Genomic DNA, 18,490 nt, shown 5'->3' on the forward strand with positions numbered 1-18,490 from the left:
CAGAAGAAGAAAACACATCAAAATGGTAGAATTTAGTAAAAGTATGCAAAGAAGACCAAGTTGCTGCTTTGCAAATCTGATCAACCGAAGCTTCATTTTTAAATGCCCAGGAAGTAGAGACTCACCTAGTCGAATGAGCTGTAATCCTTTGAGGTGGAGTTCTACCCGACTCGACATAAGCATGATGAATCAAGGATTTTAACCAAGATGCCAAAGAAATGGCAGAAGACTTATGACCTTTCCTAGAACCAGAAAAGATAACAAATAGACTAAAAGTCTTTCAGAAATCTTTAGTAGCTTCAACATAATATTTCAAAGCTCTAACTACATCCAAAGAATGCAACGATCTTTCCTTAGAGTTCTTAGGATTAGGACACAACGAAAGAACCACAATTTCTCTACTAATGTTGTTAGAATTCACAACCTTAGGTAAAAATTTAAATGAAGTTCGCAAAACCGCCTTATCCTGATGAAAAATCAGAAAAGGAGACTCACAAGAAAGAGCAGATAATTCAGAAACTCTTCTAGCAGAAGAGATGGCCAAAAGAAACAAAACTTTCCAAGAAAGTAATTTAATATCCAGCTAATGCATAGGTTCAAACGGAGGAGCTTGAAGAGCCCCCAGAACCAAATTCAAACTCCAAGGAGGAGAAATTGACTTAATGACAGGTTTTATACGAACCAAAGCCTGTATAAAACAATGAATATCCGGAAGATTAGCAATCTTTCTGTGAAAAAGAACAGAAAGAGCAGAGATTTGTCCTTTCAAGGAACTTGCAGACAAACCTTTATCCAAACCATCCTGAAGAAACTGTAAAATTCTAGGAATTCTAAAAGAATGCCAAGAAAAATGATGAGAAGAACACCAAGAAATGTAAGTCTTCCAGACTCGATAATATATCTTCCTAGACACAGATTTACTAGCCTGTAACATAGTATTAATGACGGAGTCAGAGAAACCTCTGACTGAGAATCAAGCGTTCAATCTCCATACCTTCAAATTTAAGGATTTGAGATCCTAATGGAAAAAAGGACCTTGCGATAGAAGGTCTGGTCTTAACGGAAGAGTCCACGGTTGGCAAGTAGCCATCCGAACAAGATCCGCATACCAAAACCTGTGAGGCCATGCTGGAGCCACCAGCAGAACAAACGAACGCTCCTTTAGAATCTTGGAAATCACTCTTGGAAGAAGAACTAGAGGCGGAAAGATATAGGCAGGATGATACTTCCAAGGAAGTGACAATGCAACCACTGCTTCCGCCTGAGGATCCCTGGATCTGGACAGATACCTGGGAAGCTTCTTGTTTAGATGAGAAGCCATAAGATCTATTTCTGGAAGTCCCCAAATTTGAACAATCTGAAGAAATACCTCTGGGTGAAGAGACCATTCGCCCGGATGTAATGTTTGGCGACTGAGATAATCCGCTTCCCAATTGTCTATACCTGGGATATGAACCGCAGAAATTAGACAGGAGCTGGATTCCGCCCATACAAGTATTCAAGATACTTCTTTCATAGCCAGAGGACTGTGAGTCCCTCCTTGATGATTGACATATGCCACGGTTGTGACATTGTCTGTCTGAAAACAAATGAACGACTCTCTCTTTAGAAGAGGCCACGACTGAAGAGCTCGGAAAATCGCACGGAGTTCCAAAATGTTGATTGGTAATCTCGCCTCCTGAGATTCCCAAACCCCTTGTGCTGTCAGAGACCCCCATACAGCTCCCCAACCTGTCAGACTTGCATCTGTTGAGATCACAGTCCAGGTCGGAAGAATCGTTAAACTGATTTGTGGGTGTGGTGAGGGGTGTATTTATAGGCATTTTGAGGTTTGGGAAACTTTGCCCCTCCTGGTAGGAATGTATATCCCATACGTCACTAGCTCATGGACTCTTGCTAATTACATGAAAGAAATTAGACTGTTTGGCCTTTGCTTTGGCCCTGTCCTGAGGAAGGGTTTGACCCTTACCTCCAGTAATGTCAGCAACAATTTCCTTCAAACCAGGCCCGAATAAGGTCTGCCCCTTGAAAGGAATGTTGAGTAATTTAGACTTCGAAGTCACGTCAGCTGACCAGGATTTAAGCCATAGCGCCCTACGCGCTTGGATGGCGAATCCGGAATGCTTAGCCGTTAGTTTAGTTAAATGAACAATGGCATCAGAAACAAATGAGTTAGCTAGCTTAAGAGTTTTAAGCTTGTTAATTTCAGTCAATGGAGCTGTATGAATGGCCTCTTCCAGGGCCTCAAACAAAATGCCGCCGCTGCCGTGACAGGCGCAATGCATTCAAGGGGCTGTAAAATATAACCTTGTTGAATAAACATTTTCTTAAGGTAACCCTCCAATTTTTTATCCATTGGATCTGAAAAAGCACAACTGTCCTCAACCGGGATAGTAGTACGCTTTGCTAAAGTAGAAACTGCTCCCTCCACCTTAGGGACCGTCTGCCATAAGTCCCGTGTAGTGGCGTCTATTGGAAACATTTTTCTAAAGCATAACTTCCCCCTCGTCAGAATCTTCTGGTGATATTTCTTTTATAGTTAAAGACTGATCTTTACTGTTTAAGGTGAAATCAATACATTTAGTACACATTCTCCTATGGGGCTCCACCATGGCTCTCAAACATAATGAACAAGTAGTTTCCTCTGTGTCAGACATGTTTAAACAGACTAGCAATGAGACTAGCAAGCTTGGAAAACACTTTAAACAAGTTTACAAGCAATATAAAAAACGTTACTGCACCTTTAAGAAACACAAATTTTGTTAAAATTTGAAATAACAGTGAAAAAAGGCAGTTACACTAACAAAATTTTTACAGTGTATGTAACAAGTTAGCAGAGCATTGCACCCACTTGCAAATGAATGATTAACCCCTTAATACCCAAAACTGAATAATAAAAGACAAAAACGTTTTTTTTGTTTGTTTTTTCAAACAGTCACAACAACTGCCACAGCTCTACTGTGGCTTTTTACCTCCCTCAAAAACGACTTTGAAGCCTTTTGAGCCCTCCAGAGATGTCCTGGTTCATGCTGACGGAAGCTGAATGTCTCTGTCAGTATTTTTATCCGCACAGAAAAGCACTAAAAAAGGCCCCTCCCACTCATATTACAACAGTGGAAAGCCTAAGGAAACTGTTACTAGGCAAAATTCAAGCCAGCCATGTGGAAAAAAACTAGGCCCCAATAAGTTTTATCACCAAATACATATAAAAACGATTAAACATGGCAGCAAAGGTTTTATATTACATTTTTATAAGTGTATGTATCTCTATTATTAAGCCTGATACCAGTCGCTATCACTGCATTTAAGGCTTTACTTACATTAGTTCGGTATCAGCAGCATTTTCTAGCAAATTCCATCCCTAGAAAAATATTAACTGCACATACCTTATTGCAGGAAAACCTGCAAGCCATTCCCTCTCTGAAGTTACCTCACTCCTCAGAATATGTGAGAACAGCCATGGATCTTAGTTACTTCTGCTAAGATAATAGAAAACGCAGGCAGATTCTTCTTCTAAATACTGCCTGAGATAAACAGTACACTCCGGCACCATTTAAAAATAACAAACTTTTGATTGAAGAATAAACTAAGTATAAAACACCACACTCCTCTTACGACCTCCATCTTGGCTGAGGCTTGCAAGAGAATGACTGGATATGACAGTTAGGGGAGGAGCTATATAGCAGCTCTGCTGTGGGTGATCCTCTTGCAACTTCCTGTTGGGAAGGAGAATATCCCACAAGTAATGGATGATCCGTGGACTGGATACACTTAAGAAGAGAAAAGGGATCCTTAATTTGAAAGGGCAGGCTCATTCAAATAAGGGGTCACTTACGCTGCCAACAATACAATACAACTGAACACAGTTAAAAAAACAACAGATAATCTAGATGGAAGGGAGGGGGCTATTACAGTGCCCCCTAGTGATTTAATGAGAATGTATGAGACCCTTCATTTGAACCATTTTAAATGGGGGTCACATCCACAAAACTGTGGTAGTGGTGATCACCTGCCTAGTTATTTATCCCTGCAGTGTTTGAAGATGGGGGCACTTTTAAAGCCACTACCCAGCCCCATAAAACACAATACAATGAGTATGAAATCCAAGTTTGGGAAGAAGGTAGCCCTATCTTTTTAATGACATGCAATCACCTACCTAATGTACTTCTGTATGGGGGTAGCAGTGGCTCAAAAGGAGCCTCTATCCACTAAAGACACCATAAAACAACAACATTATACTGCTTACAAGAGTGGATTATACATTTTCAAATGAGGGGTCTCCTACCCCTTTGGGCAGCAGATGATTGCCATAGAAACTGCAATCTTCGGTGTACTAGCAACCTTTACTATCCTCAGAGCTTTAAAAGGGACCCTAGTAACTCAAAAAAAGCGATACAATAGGGCAACTGACCCTCTATTTTGAAATAAAGAGGAGAGGCCCATTTTTTAAATTAGGGTTTACATGACCAGGTGGTATCGATCACCATAGCAACAGAGATCACCTGATAAAGGCATATGGAACAATATTGGAGGTATCTTGTACGCTGCCCTCTACAACAGAGAAACCACGGGAGGCCTTGGATCTCTCTATCCTGGTAAGAGATTCTCACTGCCTGGCTGAAACTCCTGTCTTCCCCTCTAGCCTTGGTAGACAATCTGAGGGGGAATTGATTCTCAGATTACTTAAAGAACTCCCACCAAATAATGTGAAGATCGCATAACTTCAGAATACAACTCACTCCTGTGGAGGTAAATGAGTGTCTATGGTGTGGGATGAGATAAAAGGGAAGCTCAGTAATGAATAGACCAAATGATGTGACCTTGTGGACTCTCACCATAAATTGAAGGAAATGTGTGTTTGAAATATTAAGGAAATAATTACTTAAGTGCTACTTTTAACTATCTATGCGAAAGAAAACTACACAAAAATGTATTTTATGTATTTTTGTGCGAGTAAAATCAAATTTTCCAAGACGACTTTACAGTTAAAGTTAATCAGTAATTTTTTTTAATACTTCTGTCTACCACTACTCAAATTTCCAAGCATTCAACAAACTTTTATTTAATGGAAAATCAACATTTCTATTGTCCAATAAAGAGTTTGCTTAAACAAACTTATAAAAGAATAAAGTATGTAAAACTTACATTATAAAAAAAAACAATACATAAATAAAGCTTATCTGTATGTTCAATGCAATCATCATAATATTGTATTTTCATTTTATTATAGTTAGGCACTTAGTTGTTTGCTAGATTTGTATTTTTTTGTCTCTCAGGACCAGAATGTTTAACAAAGGATGCAACAAAATTCCAGCGAGTCTTAAAAGGAATATAAAACCCTATTCTTACTTTCATGATTCAGGTACAACATACAATTTTATTAGTTTTCTTGTTATCCTTTGTTGAAAAGCAGGAACTTAAGCTCAGGAGTGTGCACGTGCCTGCAACACTATATGGCGCTAGATGGCAACACCATTTCCAGTCTATAGTGCTCTAGACGTGTATGCTACCCATTTATATATTTCATCAGGATGCAAATTTAATAAGTAAATTGGAAAGTTTTTCATTTCCCTTTAACATGGAAGGTACAATGTAATTAGACCTCAGTATTATTGACCATGATAAAGACTATAGTCAATATATTATTATACTGGATAATAACTAATCAAGTTTCTTAAAAAAATCAACATATGTCTACTAGAAACTTACAATACGTGGATAAGGCACTCTCCCAAATGAGTATATTTCCCAAAGCAAAATCCCGAAACTCCACACATCAGACTTGGTCGAAAAGAGCTGCAAAAAAAAAAAGAAAAGAAAAAGGTGGGTTGATTCATCATAAACTTGAAGAGATTGAAAATTCCTGGAGTCTAAACAAATTACTGCCACCTGCCTTAAAGTGAATGTAAATTTTTCATGTTCGGATGATATAGTTGTGTAGAGAATCATCCGATTAAGCAAACCGCCACAATATTTTTGTAATAAAAGTTATCATTTCGTTTTAATTTCATACACTAAATACCGATCGTTCACTTTACCCGCTGCTCCCACTCACTGTTTGCTAATTCTCCTCGATATTACGTAAACAGTGGTCCCACCCGCTGTTTACGTATCGGCACTGCGCGCTCCCGTGTAGATTTTCCATTGCGCATGCGTTTCTCCTGTTTCCGCTTTTTAACAACATAGTATTCATTGAATGGGTCTATTCAATGAAAACTACCGTTGCGAGTGGCGAAGGACAGGATCTACTAAAAGCAAACACTTTAATCACGCAAATAACAAACAAACTTTAATCCCGCAAATAACAAACAATACTATATCGAGTGTAAGTCAATTTCTAATAAAATATATATTTCATTCACAATATGAACCTAGTTGGTCTCATCGATAAAATATATAAGATAAAGTACCTATATACGGAGCCCTTTCATATCCGCTAATCCAAGCGGTACAATTGTGAGGAAATGACAGGACTCCGTATAGATTTCTATTGAGACGCCAAATTTACTTCAATTGCGCATGCGCGAAATGTGCACGAGCTTACAATATATTAGCTTTGCACCGTAAACGAACGCATGCGCTATAAGGACGTATTACGTCATGGTAAGGGGTGGGTCCCCCTGTGGTTAGAGCCGCTATTGGCTATGAAGACGTCCATCAAAAACTACAGTAAAGGAGCGTGAATGCCGGGAGGAGGACGAGTGCAGAGAAAATTATTAGAAGAAGATGAAAATACAGGTAACGATGTAAAATCTTGGGAATTGATGAATGAAAGTCAGGTTTTTTATTGACAACTGTTACACAGATGTTTAGACAGGAGGCTGACTTTACAATCACTTTAAGACAAAAAATGAGAGAGAGAGAGGTAAGAGAGAGAGAGAGAGAGAGAGGTAAGAGAGAGAGAGAGGTAAGAGAGAGAGAGAGAGGTAAGAGAGAGAGAGGTAAGAGAGAGAGAGGTAAGAGAGAGAGAGAGAGAGAGAGAGAGAGAGAGAGAGAGAGAGATGTAAGAGAGAGAGAGAGAGGTGTAAGAGAGAGAGGTGAGAGAGAGAGGTGTAAGAGAGAGAGGTGTAAGAGAGAGAGGTGAGAGAGAGAGAGAGAGAGAGAGAGAGAGAGAGAGAGAGAGAGGTGTAAGAGAGAGAGGTGTAAGAGAGAGAGAGAGAGAGGTGTAAGAGAGAGAGGTGAGAGAGAGGTGTAAGAGAGAGAGGTGAGAGAGAGAGAGAGAGAGAGAGAGAGGTGTAAGAGAGAGAGGTGTAAGAGAGAGAGGTGTAAGAGAGAGAGGTGAGAGAGAGAGAGAGAGAGAGAGAGAGAGAGGTGTAAGAGAGAGAGGTGTAAGAGAGAGAGGTGTAAGAGAGAGAGGTGAGAGAGAGAGAGAGAGAGAGAGGTAGGAGAGAGAGAGAGATAGGAGAGAGAGAGATAGGAGAGAGAGAGGTAGGAGAGAGAGAGAGAGAGAGAGAGAGGTAGGAGAGAGAGAGAGAGAGAGAGAGAGAGAGAGAGAGAGGTAGGAGAGAGAGAGAGAGAGAGAGAGAGAGGTAGGAGAGAGGTAGGAGAGAGAGAGAGAGAGAGAGAGAGGTAGGAGAGAGAGAGAGAGAGAGAGAGGTAGGAGAGAGAGAGAGAGGTAGGAGAGAGAGGTAGGAGAGAGAGGTGAGAGAGAGAGAGAGGTGAGAGAGAGAGAGAGGTGAGTGAGAGAGAGAGAGAGAGGTGAGAGAGAGAGAGAGGTGAGAGAGAGAGAGAGAGAGAGAGAGAGAGAGGGGGGGGGGGAGGTAAGAGAGAGAGAGAGGGGTGGGAGGTAAGAGAGAGAGAGAGGGGTGGGAGGTAAGAGAGAATGGAGGTAAGAGAGGGAGAGGTAATAGAGAGGGGGAGGTAAGAGTGGGAGAGGGAGAGAGAGAGAGGGAGAGGTAATAGAGAGGGGGAGGTAAGAGTGGGAGAGGGAGGGAGAGAGGGAGAGAGGGAGGGAGAGAGGGAGGGAGAGAGGGAGAGAGGGAGGGAGAGAGCGAGAGAAAGAAAGGCAGAGGGAAGGAGCTCCCATCAGCCATAGAAATAAGTTAAAGGGACACTGAACCCAATTTTTGTGTGTGATTCAGATAGAGCATGCAATTTTAAGCAACTTTCTAATTTACTCCTATTAGCAAATGTTCTTCATTCTCTTGGTATCTTTATTTGAAAAGCAAGAATATATGTTTATATGCTGGCCCAATTTTTGGTGAACAACCTGGGTTGTTCTTGCTGATTGGTGGATAAATTCATACACCAATTAACAAGTGCTGTCCAGGGTTCTGGACTTTCTTTTTCAAATAATGATAGCAAGAGAACGAAGAAAAATTGATAATAGGAGTAAATTAGAAAGTTGCTTAAAATTGCATGCTCTATCTGTATCACAAATGAAAAAATTTGCATTCAGTATCTCTTTAAACAAACAGCGCTAGTGTTTCAAATCCCCTTCTCCCAAACACTAAAATATTTGTATATAATAATGATTTATTTAGAAATCATGAAATGGCTCGTTTGCAAATCTTAGGTGAAGCAGGGAGATGAGGCATCGTTTCAAGAAATTTTCAAACAAAAATCAAATTGCTGTGAGAGATGCTACTTTTATTATGCATTACAGTCAGGCAACCGTGGTAAGTGAGGATTTGATCTCAATTCTGTATGTAAAATCACTATATCGTAATACTCTTATATAGGGCATGTTTTAATCCTCACCATGTATGTAAATCCCTTTCTATGAGTCTACAAGGGAAGATAAGATTAAAAATGATTGCATTTCTGATGGAGAATCAAATTAACCATATGATGTAAAGGTTTCAAGCTAGGGCTACGACAAAATTGATTTCAAAATTTATAGAAAATCGTTATAGGGACAGTCTACACCAGAATTTTTATTGTTTAAAAAAGATAGATAATCCCTTTATTAGCCATTCCCTAGTTTTGCACAACCAACACAGTTATATTAATATACTTTTTACCTCTGTGATTACCTTGTATCTAAGCCTCTGCAAACTGCCCCCTTATTTCAATTCTTTTGATTAACATCCATTTTAGCCATTTAGAGCTTGCTCAGTGGAACGCCACGTGCATGAGCACAGTTATCTATATGAAACACGTGAGCTAACACCCTCTAGTGGTGAAAAACTGTCAAAATGCTCTGAGAGAAGAGGCGGCCTTCAAGGACTTAGAAAGTAGCATATGAACCTCCTAGGTTTAACTTTCAACTCAGAATACCAAGAGAACAAAGCAAAATTGGTGGTAAAAGTGAACTTGAATATTGTTTAAAATTACATTCTCTATCTGAATCATGAAAGTTTATTTTGGACTACACTGTCCCTTTAAATACTGGTACCTTTTTATTAATATATTCAAAGTATCAGTGAGCCTGAATGATTCTTCCTTTTGATATCAAGTAATTCAATTCTGTGGGTTTGTGAGGGTTAATATCTGAATATCCATGATTTTAACATTTGATTGTGAATTTAATATGTGGCACTGAGTCTGTGAGGTGTGTGTGCGGTTTGTGTGATTAGTAGTGTGTGTGTAGTGTTTGTGAATTTAATATGTGGCACCAAGTCTGTGAGGTGTGTGTGTGCGGTTTGTGTGATTAGTAGTGTGTGTGAGAAGTGTTTGTGAATTTAATATGTGGCAATGAGTCTGTGAGGTGTGTGTGCTGTTTGTGTGATGAGTAGTATGTGTGAGAAGGTTTTGTGAATTTAATATATGGCACCAAGTCTGTGAGGTGTGTGTGCTGTTTGTGTGATGAGTAGTATGTGTGAGAAGGGTTTGTGAATTTAATATATGGCACCAAGTCTGTGAGGTGTGTATGCTGTTTGTGTGATGAGTAGTATGTGTGTCGTGTTTGTGAATTTAATATGTGGCACTAAGTCTGCGAGGTGTGTGTGCTGTTTGTGTGATGAGTAGTATGTGTGAGAAGGGTTTGTGAATTTAATATATGGCACCAAGTCTGTGAGGTGTGTGTGCTGTTTGTGTGATGAGTAGTATGTGTGAGAAGGGTTTGTGAATTTAATATATGGCACCAAGTCTGTGAGGTGTGTGTGCTGTTTGTGTGATGAGTAGTATGTGTGAGAAGGGTTTGTGAATTTAATATATGGCACCAAGTCTGTGAGGTGTGTGTGCTGTTTGTGTGATGAGTAGTATGTGTGAGAAGGGTTTGTGAATTTAATATATGGCACCAAGTCTGTGAGGTGTGTGTGCTGTTTGTGTGATGAGTAGTATGTGTGAGAAGTGTTTGTGAATTTAATATATGGCACCAAGTCTGTGAGGTGTGTGTGGTTTGTGTGATGAGTAGTATGTGTGTCGTGTTTGTGAATTTAATATGTGGCACTAAGTCTGCGAGGTGTGTGTGTGGTTTGTGTGATGAGTAGTATGTGTGAGAAGTGTTTGTGAATTTAAAATGTGGCACTGAGTCTGTGAGGTGTGTGTGTGGTTTGTGTGATGAGTTGTATATGTGTAGTGTATCTCTGTAGAGTAAGTGAATGTATCAAACTTTGTAACTGTCATCACCACACTAATGAGTTAATTTAGACTATTGTTAAGCCTTTATCACCCCTGCGCTAAGCCAAATTTAAAGGGACAGTCAACACCAGAATTTTTGTTTAAAAAGAAAGATAATCCCTTTATTACCCATTCCCCAGTTTTGCATATCCAACACAGTTATAATAATACACGTTTTACCTCTGTAAATATCTTGTATCTAAGCCTCTGTTGACTGCCCCCTTATTTCAGTTCTTTTGACAGACATGCAGTTTAGCCAATCAGTGCTCACTCCTAGGTCACTTTACGTGCATGAGCTCAATGTTATCTATATGAAACATGTGAACTAATGCCCTCTAGTGGCCAAAATGTATTCAGATTAGAGGCAGTCTTCAAGGTCTAAGAAATTAGCATATGAACCTCCTAGGTTTAGCATTCAACTAAGAATACCAAGAGAACAAAGCAAAATTGGTGATAAAAGTAAATTGGGAAGTTGTTTAAAATTGCATGCCCTATTTAAATCATGAAAGTTTTTTTTGGACTTGAGTGTCCCTTTAAGCTTTTGTTTTTTTTGCTACTTACACACTATTGTAAGTCAAATTCAGTGCTTGACCCACACAAAATATAAAGTTTTTTTCAGCAGGCCCAGCAGACTCCGAATATATCAGATTTTAGTAAATATTAAAAACAGCCAGGTGGTCACTGTTTCTGTGACCACCTTACTAAATTGTCATCAAGGGTAGCCACGTGTGAAATAGGAGCCCATATAGGATTTTGGGGTTTACATTATAGACTAGAGAAGCCCCTTGTGCAGTACAGGGAAAAAAACAGAATTTATGCTTACCTGATAAATTACTTTCTCCAACGGTGTGTCCGGTCCACGGCGTCATCCTTACTTGTGGGAATATCTCTTCCCCAACAGGAAATGGCCAAGAGTCCCAGCAAAGCTGGCCATATAGTCCCTCCTAGGCTCCGCCCACCCCAGTCATTCGACCGACGGACAGGAGGAAAAAATAGGAGAAACCATATGGTGTCGTGGTGACTGTAGTTAGAGAAAATAATTCATCGGACCTGATTAAAAAACCAGGGCGGGCCGTGGACCGGACACACCGTTCGAGAAAGTAATTTATCAGGTAAGCATAAATTCTGTTTTCTCCAACATTGGAGTGTCCGGTCCACGGCGTCATCCTTACTTGTGGGAACCAATACCAAAGCTTTAGGACACGGATGAAGGGAGGGAGCAAATCAGGTCACCTAAACGGAAGGCAACACGGCTTGCAAAACCTTTCTCCCAAAAATAGCCTCCGAAAAAGCAAAATTATCAAATTTGTAAAATTTGGCAAAAGTGTGCAGTGAAGACCAAGTCGCTGCCTTACATATCTGATCAACAGAAGCCTCATTCTTGAAGGCCCATGTGGAAGCTACAGCCCTAGTGGAGTGAGCTGTGATTCTTCCAGGTGGCTGCCGTCCGGCAGTCTCATAAGCCAATCGGATGATGCTTTTAAGCCAAAAAGAAAGAGAGGTAGAAGTTGCTTTTTGACCTCTCCTTTTACCAGAATAGACGACAAACAGAGAAGAAGTTTGTCTGAAGTCTTTCGTAGCTTCTAAGTAGAATTTTAGAGCACGGACTACATCTAAATTGTGTAGCAAACGTTCCTTCTTTGAAACTGGATTCGGACACAAAGAAGGTACAACTATCTCCTGATTAATATTTTTGTTGGAAACAACCTTTGGTAGAAAACCAGGCTTAGTACGCAAAACAACCTTATCTGAATGGAACACCAGATAGGGTGGAGTACATTGTAGAGCAGATAACTCAGAAACTCTTCTAGCAGAAGAAATAGCAACCAAAAACAAAACTTTCCAAGATAACAACTTAATATCTACGGAATGTAAAGGTTCAAACGGAACCCCTTGAAGAACTGAAAGAACTAGATTTAAACTCCAGGGAGTAGTCAAAGGTCTGTAAATAGGCTTGATCCAAACCAAAGCCTGAACAAATGCTTGAACATCTGGCACAACTGCCAGTCGTTTGTGCAGTAGGACAGATAAAGCAGAAATCTGTACCTTTAGAGAACTTGCAGATAATCCTTTATCCAAACCTTCTTGTAGAAAGGAAAGAATTAGGGATGCACCGAAATTTCGGCCGCAGAAAGTTTCGGCCGAAAATGGCATTTTTGATTATTTCGTTTTTCGTTTTTTTTGCCCGTTAGTTTTTGTAAAATTATTGTGTAGCATATTTCAAATTCGATGCTAGCCTAGAGCTGCTGTTTAAGTTTATTACTTCACTTACTGTTCTGCATATAATGAGTTTTCTAGGACTATACTCTATTTGGATAATTGGTAAAAAAAAACTGTTAAATATGATTCTGTTACATAGAACTAAATGAAGAATAATACAGTATATTGATATTTATCATTGTTTTAAGTAGGAATGCACCAAAATTTTGGTTGCAGAAACATTTTGGTCGAAAATGGCATTATTTTTTGCCTGTTTTTTTTTTTTTCTTGGTAAACTTATTGTGTAGCATATTATTGTTTTAAGATATTTTTGTCCAATTTTAGTTTGTTACTTTCAATAAAAGGGTGGGCTTTTTTTATTGGCTCTAATTATGCAAAAAAAAAAAAAACAATTTGAGAAAAATACATTTTTGGTATCAGTTTCGGTTTTCGGCCAAGTGCATCCCGGATTTTCGGATTCGGTTTCGGTCCAGAATTTCCATTTCGGTGCATCACTAGAAAGAATCCTAGGAATCTTTATCTTATTCCATGGGAATCCTCCAGTAATGTCGGAAATGATCTCCTTCAGTTCAGGCCTGAATAGGGTCTTACCTTTGAAAGGAATAGCTAACAGCTTAGATTTTGATGACACATCAGCAGACCAAGACTTAAGCCATAATGCTCTACGAGCTAAAATGGCAAAGTCTGCATTCTTTGCAGCTAATTTAGCCATTTGAAAAGCGGCATCTGTAATAAAAGAATTAGCTAGCTTGAGATCCTTAATTCTATCCAAAATATCATCTAATGGGGTCTCAACCTTAAGAGACTCCTCTAGAGCCTCAAAACAAAAAGGTGCTGCAGTAGTTACAGGAACAATGCACGCTACAGGTTGTAGAAGAAAACACTGATGAATAAACAATTTCTTTAACAGACCCTCTATTTTTTTATCCATAGGATCTTTAAAAGCACAACTGTCCTCAATAGGTATAGTTGTACGCTTAGCCAAGGTAGAAATAGCTCCCTCCACCTTAGGGACCGTCTGCCAGGAATCCCGAATGGTGTCAGATATGGGAAACATTTTCTGAAAAGTAGGAGGGGGAGAGAACGGAATGCCTGGTCTATCCCATTCCTTAGTAACAATTTCCGAAATCCTTCTAGGAACTGGAAAAACATTAGTGTAAGTAGGGACCTCTAGATATTTATCCATTTTACACAATTTCTCTAGTGGTATTACAATAGGGTCACAATCATCCAGAGTCGCTAAAACCTCCCGGAGTAACAAGCGGAGGTGTTCAAGCTTAAACTTAAAGGCCGTTACATCTGAGTCTGTTAGAGGGAACATCTTTCCTGAATCTGAAAGCTCTCCCTCAGACAGCAAATCCCCTACCCTCAAATCAGAGCACTGTGAGGGTACATCAGAGATGGCCAATAAAGCGTCAGAGGGCTCAGCATGTACTCTAGTACCGGACCTACTGCGCTTACCCTGTAAACCTGGCAGTTTAGACAATACCTCTGCAAGGGTAGTAGACATAACTGCAGCCATATCTTGCAGAGTAAAAGAATTAGACCCACTAGCTGTACTTGGCGTTGCTTGAGTGGGCGTTAAAGGTTGTGACACTTGAGGAGAATTGGATGGCATAACCTGATTCTCTTCTGACTGAGAATCATCCCATGACATACTTTTATCACTTAAAATATGTTCTTTGCAATGTAGGGCCCTTTCAGTACATAAGGGACACATCTTAAGTGGGGGTTCCACAATGGCTTCTAAACACATAGAACATTGACTTTCCTCAACGTCAGACATGTTGAACAGGCTAGTAATAACCACAAAAAGTCTTGAAAACACTTTATTTAGTGAAAAAAACAACAATCTGAAAAAACGGTACTGCGCCTTTAAGAGTAAAAAAAGCATACAAGTTTTTCAAAACAGTCTTAAAATGTAATAAATATAAATAAATAAATATAATCTTGTCAGTTAAGATTGCACCACAAGGGTACGTCCTCAGAAAAAAGGCAGTTAACGCCTGAGGACGTACCCTGCACGTCCTCGGTGTGGAAAGCAGCTGGAAGCGATCCTGCTCGCTTCCAGCTGCTTTCCGGTTATTGCAGTGATGCCTCGATATGGAGGCATCCTGCAATAACCTTAGATGGCCATCCGATGCAGAGAGAGCCACTCTGTGGCCCTCTCTGCACCGGACATCGATGGCCGGTATCGTTGGTGGGTGGGAGCCGGTGTGGGAGGTGGGTGGCGGCCATCGATGGCCCTGGTCATGTGGAGGGGGGCGGGATCGTGGGCGTGGAAGTCCGGGCGCGTGCACGTGCACGAGGGGGCGCGCGCCGGGGCAGGGACCGGGTGGGGACCGCTGCACTACAGAAAAAAATGTGTCCCAAAATAAAAGTGGGACCAATAATTTAAAAAAAAAAACCCTTAGGCGTTATTTAGGTGGTGGGTGTTGGTCCGTGGGGGGGGGAAGCTACACTACAGAAAAAATAAAAAAAAAATAAAAAAAAATAAACATTTAATTGTGCAAACTGGGTACTGGCAGACAGCTGCCAGTACCCAAGATGGCCCCCAATAAGGCAGAGGGGGAGGCATAGAGAGCTGTTTTGGGGGGGATCAGGGAGGTTGGGGGCTAAGGGGGGATCCTAAACACAGCATATGTAAATATGCTTTTTTTTTTTTTCTTTAAAAAAAAAAAAAATATCTTTTATTTTAGTACTGGCAGACTTTCTGCCAGTACTTAAGATGGCGGGGACAATAGTGGGGTGGGGGAGGGAAGGGAGCTGTTTGGGAGGGATCAGGGGGTGGGATGTGTCAGGTGGGAGGCTGAACTCTACACTAAAGCTAAAATTAACCCTGCAAGCTCCCTACACACTACCTAATTAACCCCTTCACTGCTAGTCATAATACACGTGTGATGCGCAGCAGCATTTAGCGACTTTCTAATTACCAAAAAGCAACGCCAAAGTCATATATGTCTGCTATTTCTGAACAAAGGGCATCCCAGAGAAGCATTTACAACCATTTGTGCCATAATTGCACAAGCTGTTTGTAAATAATTTCAGTGAGAAACCTAAAATTGTGAAAAAATTAACGTTTTTTTAAATTTGATCGCATTTGGCGGTGAAATGGTGGCATGAAATATACCAAAATGGGCCTAGATCAATACTTGGGGTTGTCTACTACACTACACTAAAGCTAAAATTAACCCTAGAAGCTCCCTACATGCTCCCTAATTAACCCCTTCACTGCTGGGCATAATACACGTATTTTGCGCAGGGGCATTTAGCAGCCTTCTAATTACCAAAAAGCAAAGCCAAAGCCATATATGTCTGCTATTTCTGAACAAAGGGGATCCCAGAGAAGCATTTACAACCATTTATGCTATAATTGCATAAGTTGTTTGTAAATAATTTCAGTGAGAAACCTAAAGTTTGTGAAAATATTTGTGAAAAAGTGAACAATTTTTTTTTATTTGATCGCATTTGGCGGTGAAATGGTGGCATGAAATATACCAAAATGGGCCTAGATCAATACTTTGGGATGTCTTCTAAAAAAAAATATATACATGTCAATGGATATTCAGGGATTCCTGAAAGATATTAGTGTTCCAATGTAACTAGCGCTAATTTTGAAAAAAAGTGGTTTGGAAATAGCAAAGTGCTACTTGTATTTATGGCCCTATAACTTGCAAAAAAAGCAAAGAACATGTAAACATTGGGTATTTCTAAACTCAGGACAAAATTTAGAAACTATTTAGCATGGGTGTTTTTTGGTGGTTGTAGATGTGTAACAGATGTTGGGGGTCAAAGTTAGAAAAAATGTGTTTTTTTCCATTTTTTCCTCATATTTTATAATGTTTTTTTATAGTAAATTATAAGATATGATGAAAATTATGGTATCTTTTGAAAGTCAATTTAATGGCGAGAAAAACGGTATATAATATATGTGGTTACAGTAAATGAGTAAGAGGAAAATTACAGCTAAACACAAACACCGCAACAATGTAAAAATAGCCTTGGTCCCAAACGGACAGAAAATGGAAAAGTGCTGCGGTCATTAAGGGGTTAAAGTAATAAATCAACCCCCTGCACCTCACCTACCTGCCCTCAGGGGTCTGTAAGACACACTATTCTTCGTTTTTTGTCTAAATCTGCAGCCTAGGCCCACCGGAGCTGGAGCTTGCTGTCTTCAAAATCAATTCAACTGCGCATCTGAGGCGCGAAAATAGGCCCCGCCCATCAATATCGATGTCTCTAATGCCTAATGGGAACAGCAGCAAAGCGGTCTAACAAACTAGCCATGCAGGTTTTCATATAACCTAAAAATAAATGAAAGCCATGTGAACCCTTATAGTGCCATCATCACAAAAAAACGTTTGTACATAAAAATGTTGAATATCTCTTCTTTTTTTTTTCTTCTTCTCTTTATTTTTTGTAGATATTTCTAGTTTTTTTTAGCATGCAAGCTCATTTCGAAAAGTTTCTTTTCTTTAGCGCAAGGTATTGCTAATTTAGGTTTAGGTTCCCCACAGAGTAAAAAACAAAAGGGTATTCGTATTGTCAGTATGGGTTCTGTGGAGAATATTTTGATTGTTGTATTACTTTGTTCCATAATTGTATGCCACTCCTTGCTCATGTTTCTCTTTTTTCAAATGTAAACTTCAATAAAAATTATATATAAAAAAAAAAAAAAAAAGTTGAATATCCTCAAAAAAACATGAAAACGTTTTGCTCACAAAACCTTATATAACAGTGTCAATTCATAATAAACAGGTTCCAGTAATACCCCCTCTTTACATGTAGGATTACTGCTTACCCCTTCCCCCAAGGGAAACATGTCAGCCAGTTCTGAAATACCACAGTCTCTCCAGACAAAAATGACTGAACATACCTCAATGCTTGTAGCATGAAAAACGTTCCTCACACTGAAGCTTCTCAAGTACTCCTCAGCCATTCTGTGGGAACTACTCTGGATCTTAGTGACAAACTGCTAAGATCATCAGTCTCCAGGCAGAAATCTTAATCCATCTGCTGCCAGAGAAAAAATAGTACACACCGGTACCATTTAAAATAAAAAAAGTCTTGCTTGAAGAAAATAAAAACTATCATTTTATCACCTCTTTCACTTTACCTCTTCCTATTACTTAGTATAGGCAAAGAGAATGACTGGGGGTTGGAGTCAAGGGAGGAGCTATATAAACAGCTCTGTTGTGGTGCTCTTTGCCACTTCCTGTTAGCAGGAGGATAATATCCCACAAGTAAGGATGAATCCGTGGACTCGTCGTATCTAGAAGAAGAAAGGGAATGCCTGCTTTGTTCCATTAATTGCTAAATTAGCTCAAGACCACATCAGGACTGAGGAAGGTAGGTGGCTTCTTTAGGGCTGTCTTAAAGAACTTATCAATCTTTTTTAACAAATTGTTTGTCTGCAGCTATAGAGTCCTCAATCTACAAGGCAAGTAAATCTTCCTGCAATAGAGTGTGTGTGCTTCATATTCTGCTACTACATCAGAAGAGGGTCCTGCGTTTCTGAATAATCATCCTCAGCTAACATGGTAGCTAGATGGGTCGCTCCTTATAGATGTCCCAAATTAGCCCAGGGCCTGTGAAGGGTTCTCTTCTGCCCTTTGCATGCATTTGCATTTAACTGGTTGAGGCATGACAGTCATCAGTTGTGAAATTGCAGAGTGAACGTACTGTTTTAGGGGAGGAGGCCGATTCATAGAAAAAATCCTGCCGAAAACCCTAGTGGGTAGCAAATCCCTGAGTACTCTGCGGCAAT

At 39.8% G+C, this 18,490-nt stretch overlaps 1 protein-coding gene across 1 annotated transcript in view; it reads right to left on the bottom strand.

Annotated features, from left to right (window-relative positions):
- Window positions 1-18,490, bottom strand: part of CSK (C-terminal Src kinase) — a 269,835-nt gene that overhangs the window by 25,158 nt on the left and 226,187 nt on the right. The window contains exon 12 of the mRNA XM_053717362.1: window positions 5,710-5,796. Within this exon, the coding sequence (XP_053573337.1) occupies window positions 5,710-5,796 (87 nt within the window). The remainder of the gene's footprint in view (window positions 1-5,709; window positions 5,797-18,490) is intronic.

The sequence above is a fragment of the Bombina bombina genome, chromosome 6 (genome assembly GCF_027579735.1).
Source record: "Bombina bombina isolate aBomBom1 chromosome 6, aBomBom1.pri, whole genome shotgun sequence".
NCBI classification, from domain to species: Eukaryota; Metazoa; Chordata; class Amphibia; order Anura; family Bombinatoridae; genus Bombina; species Bombina bombina.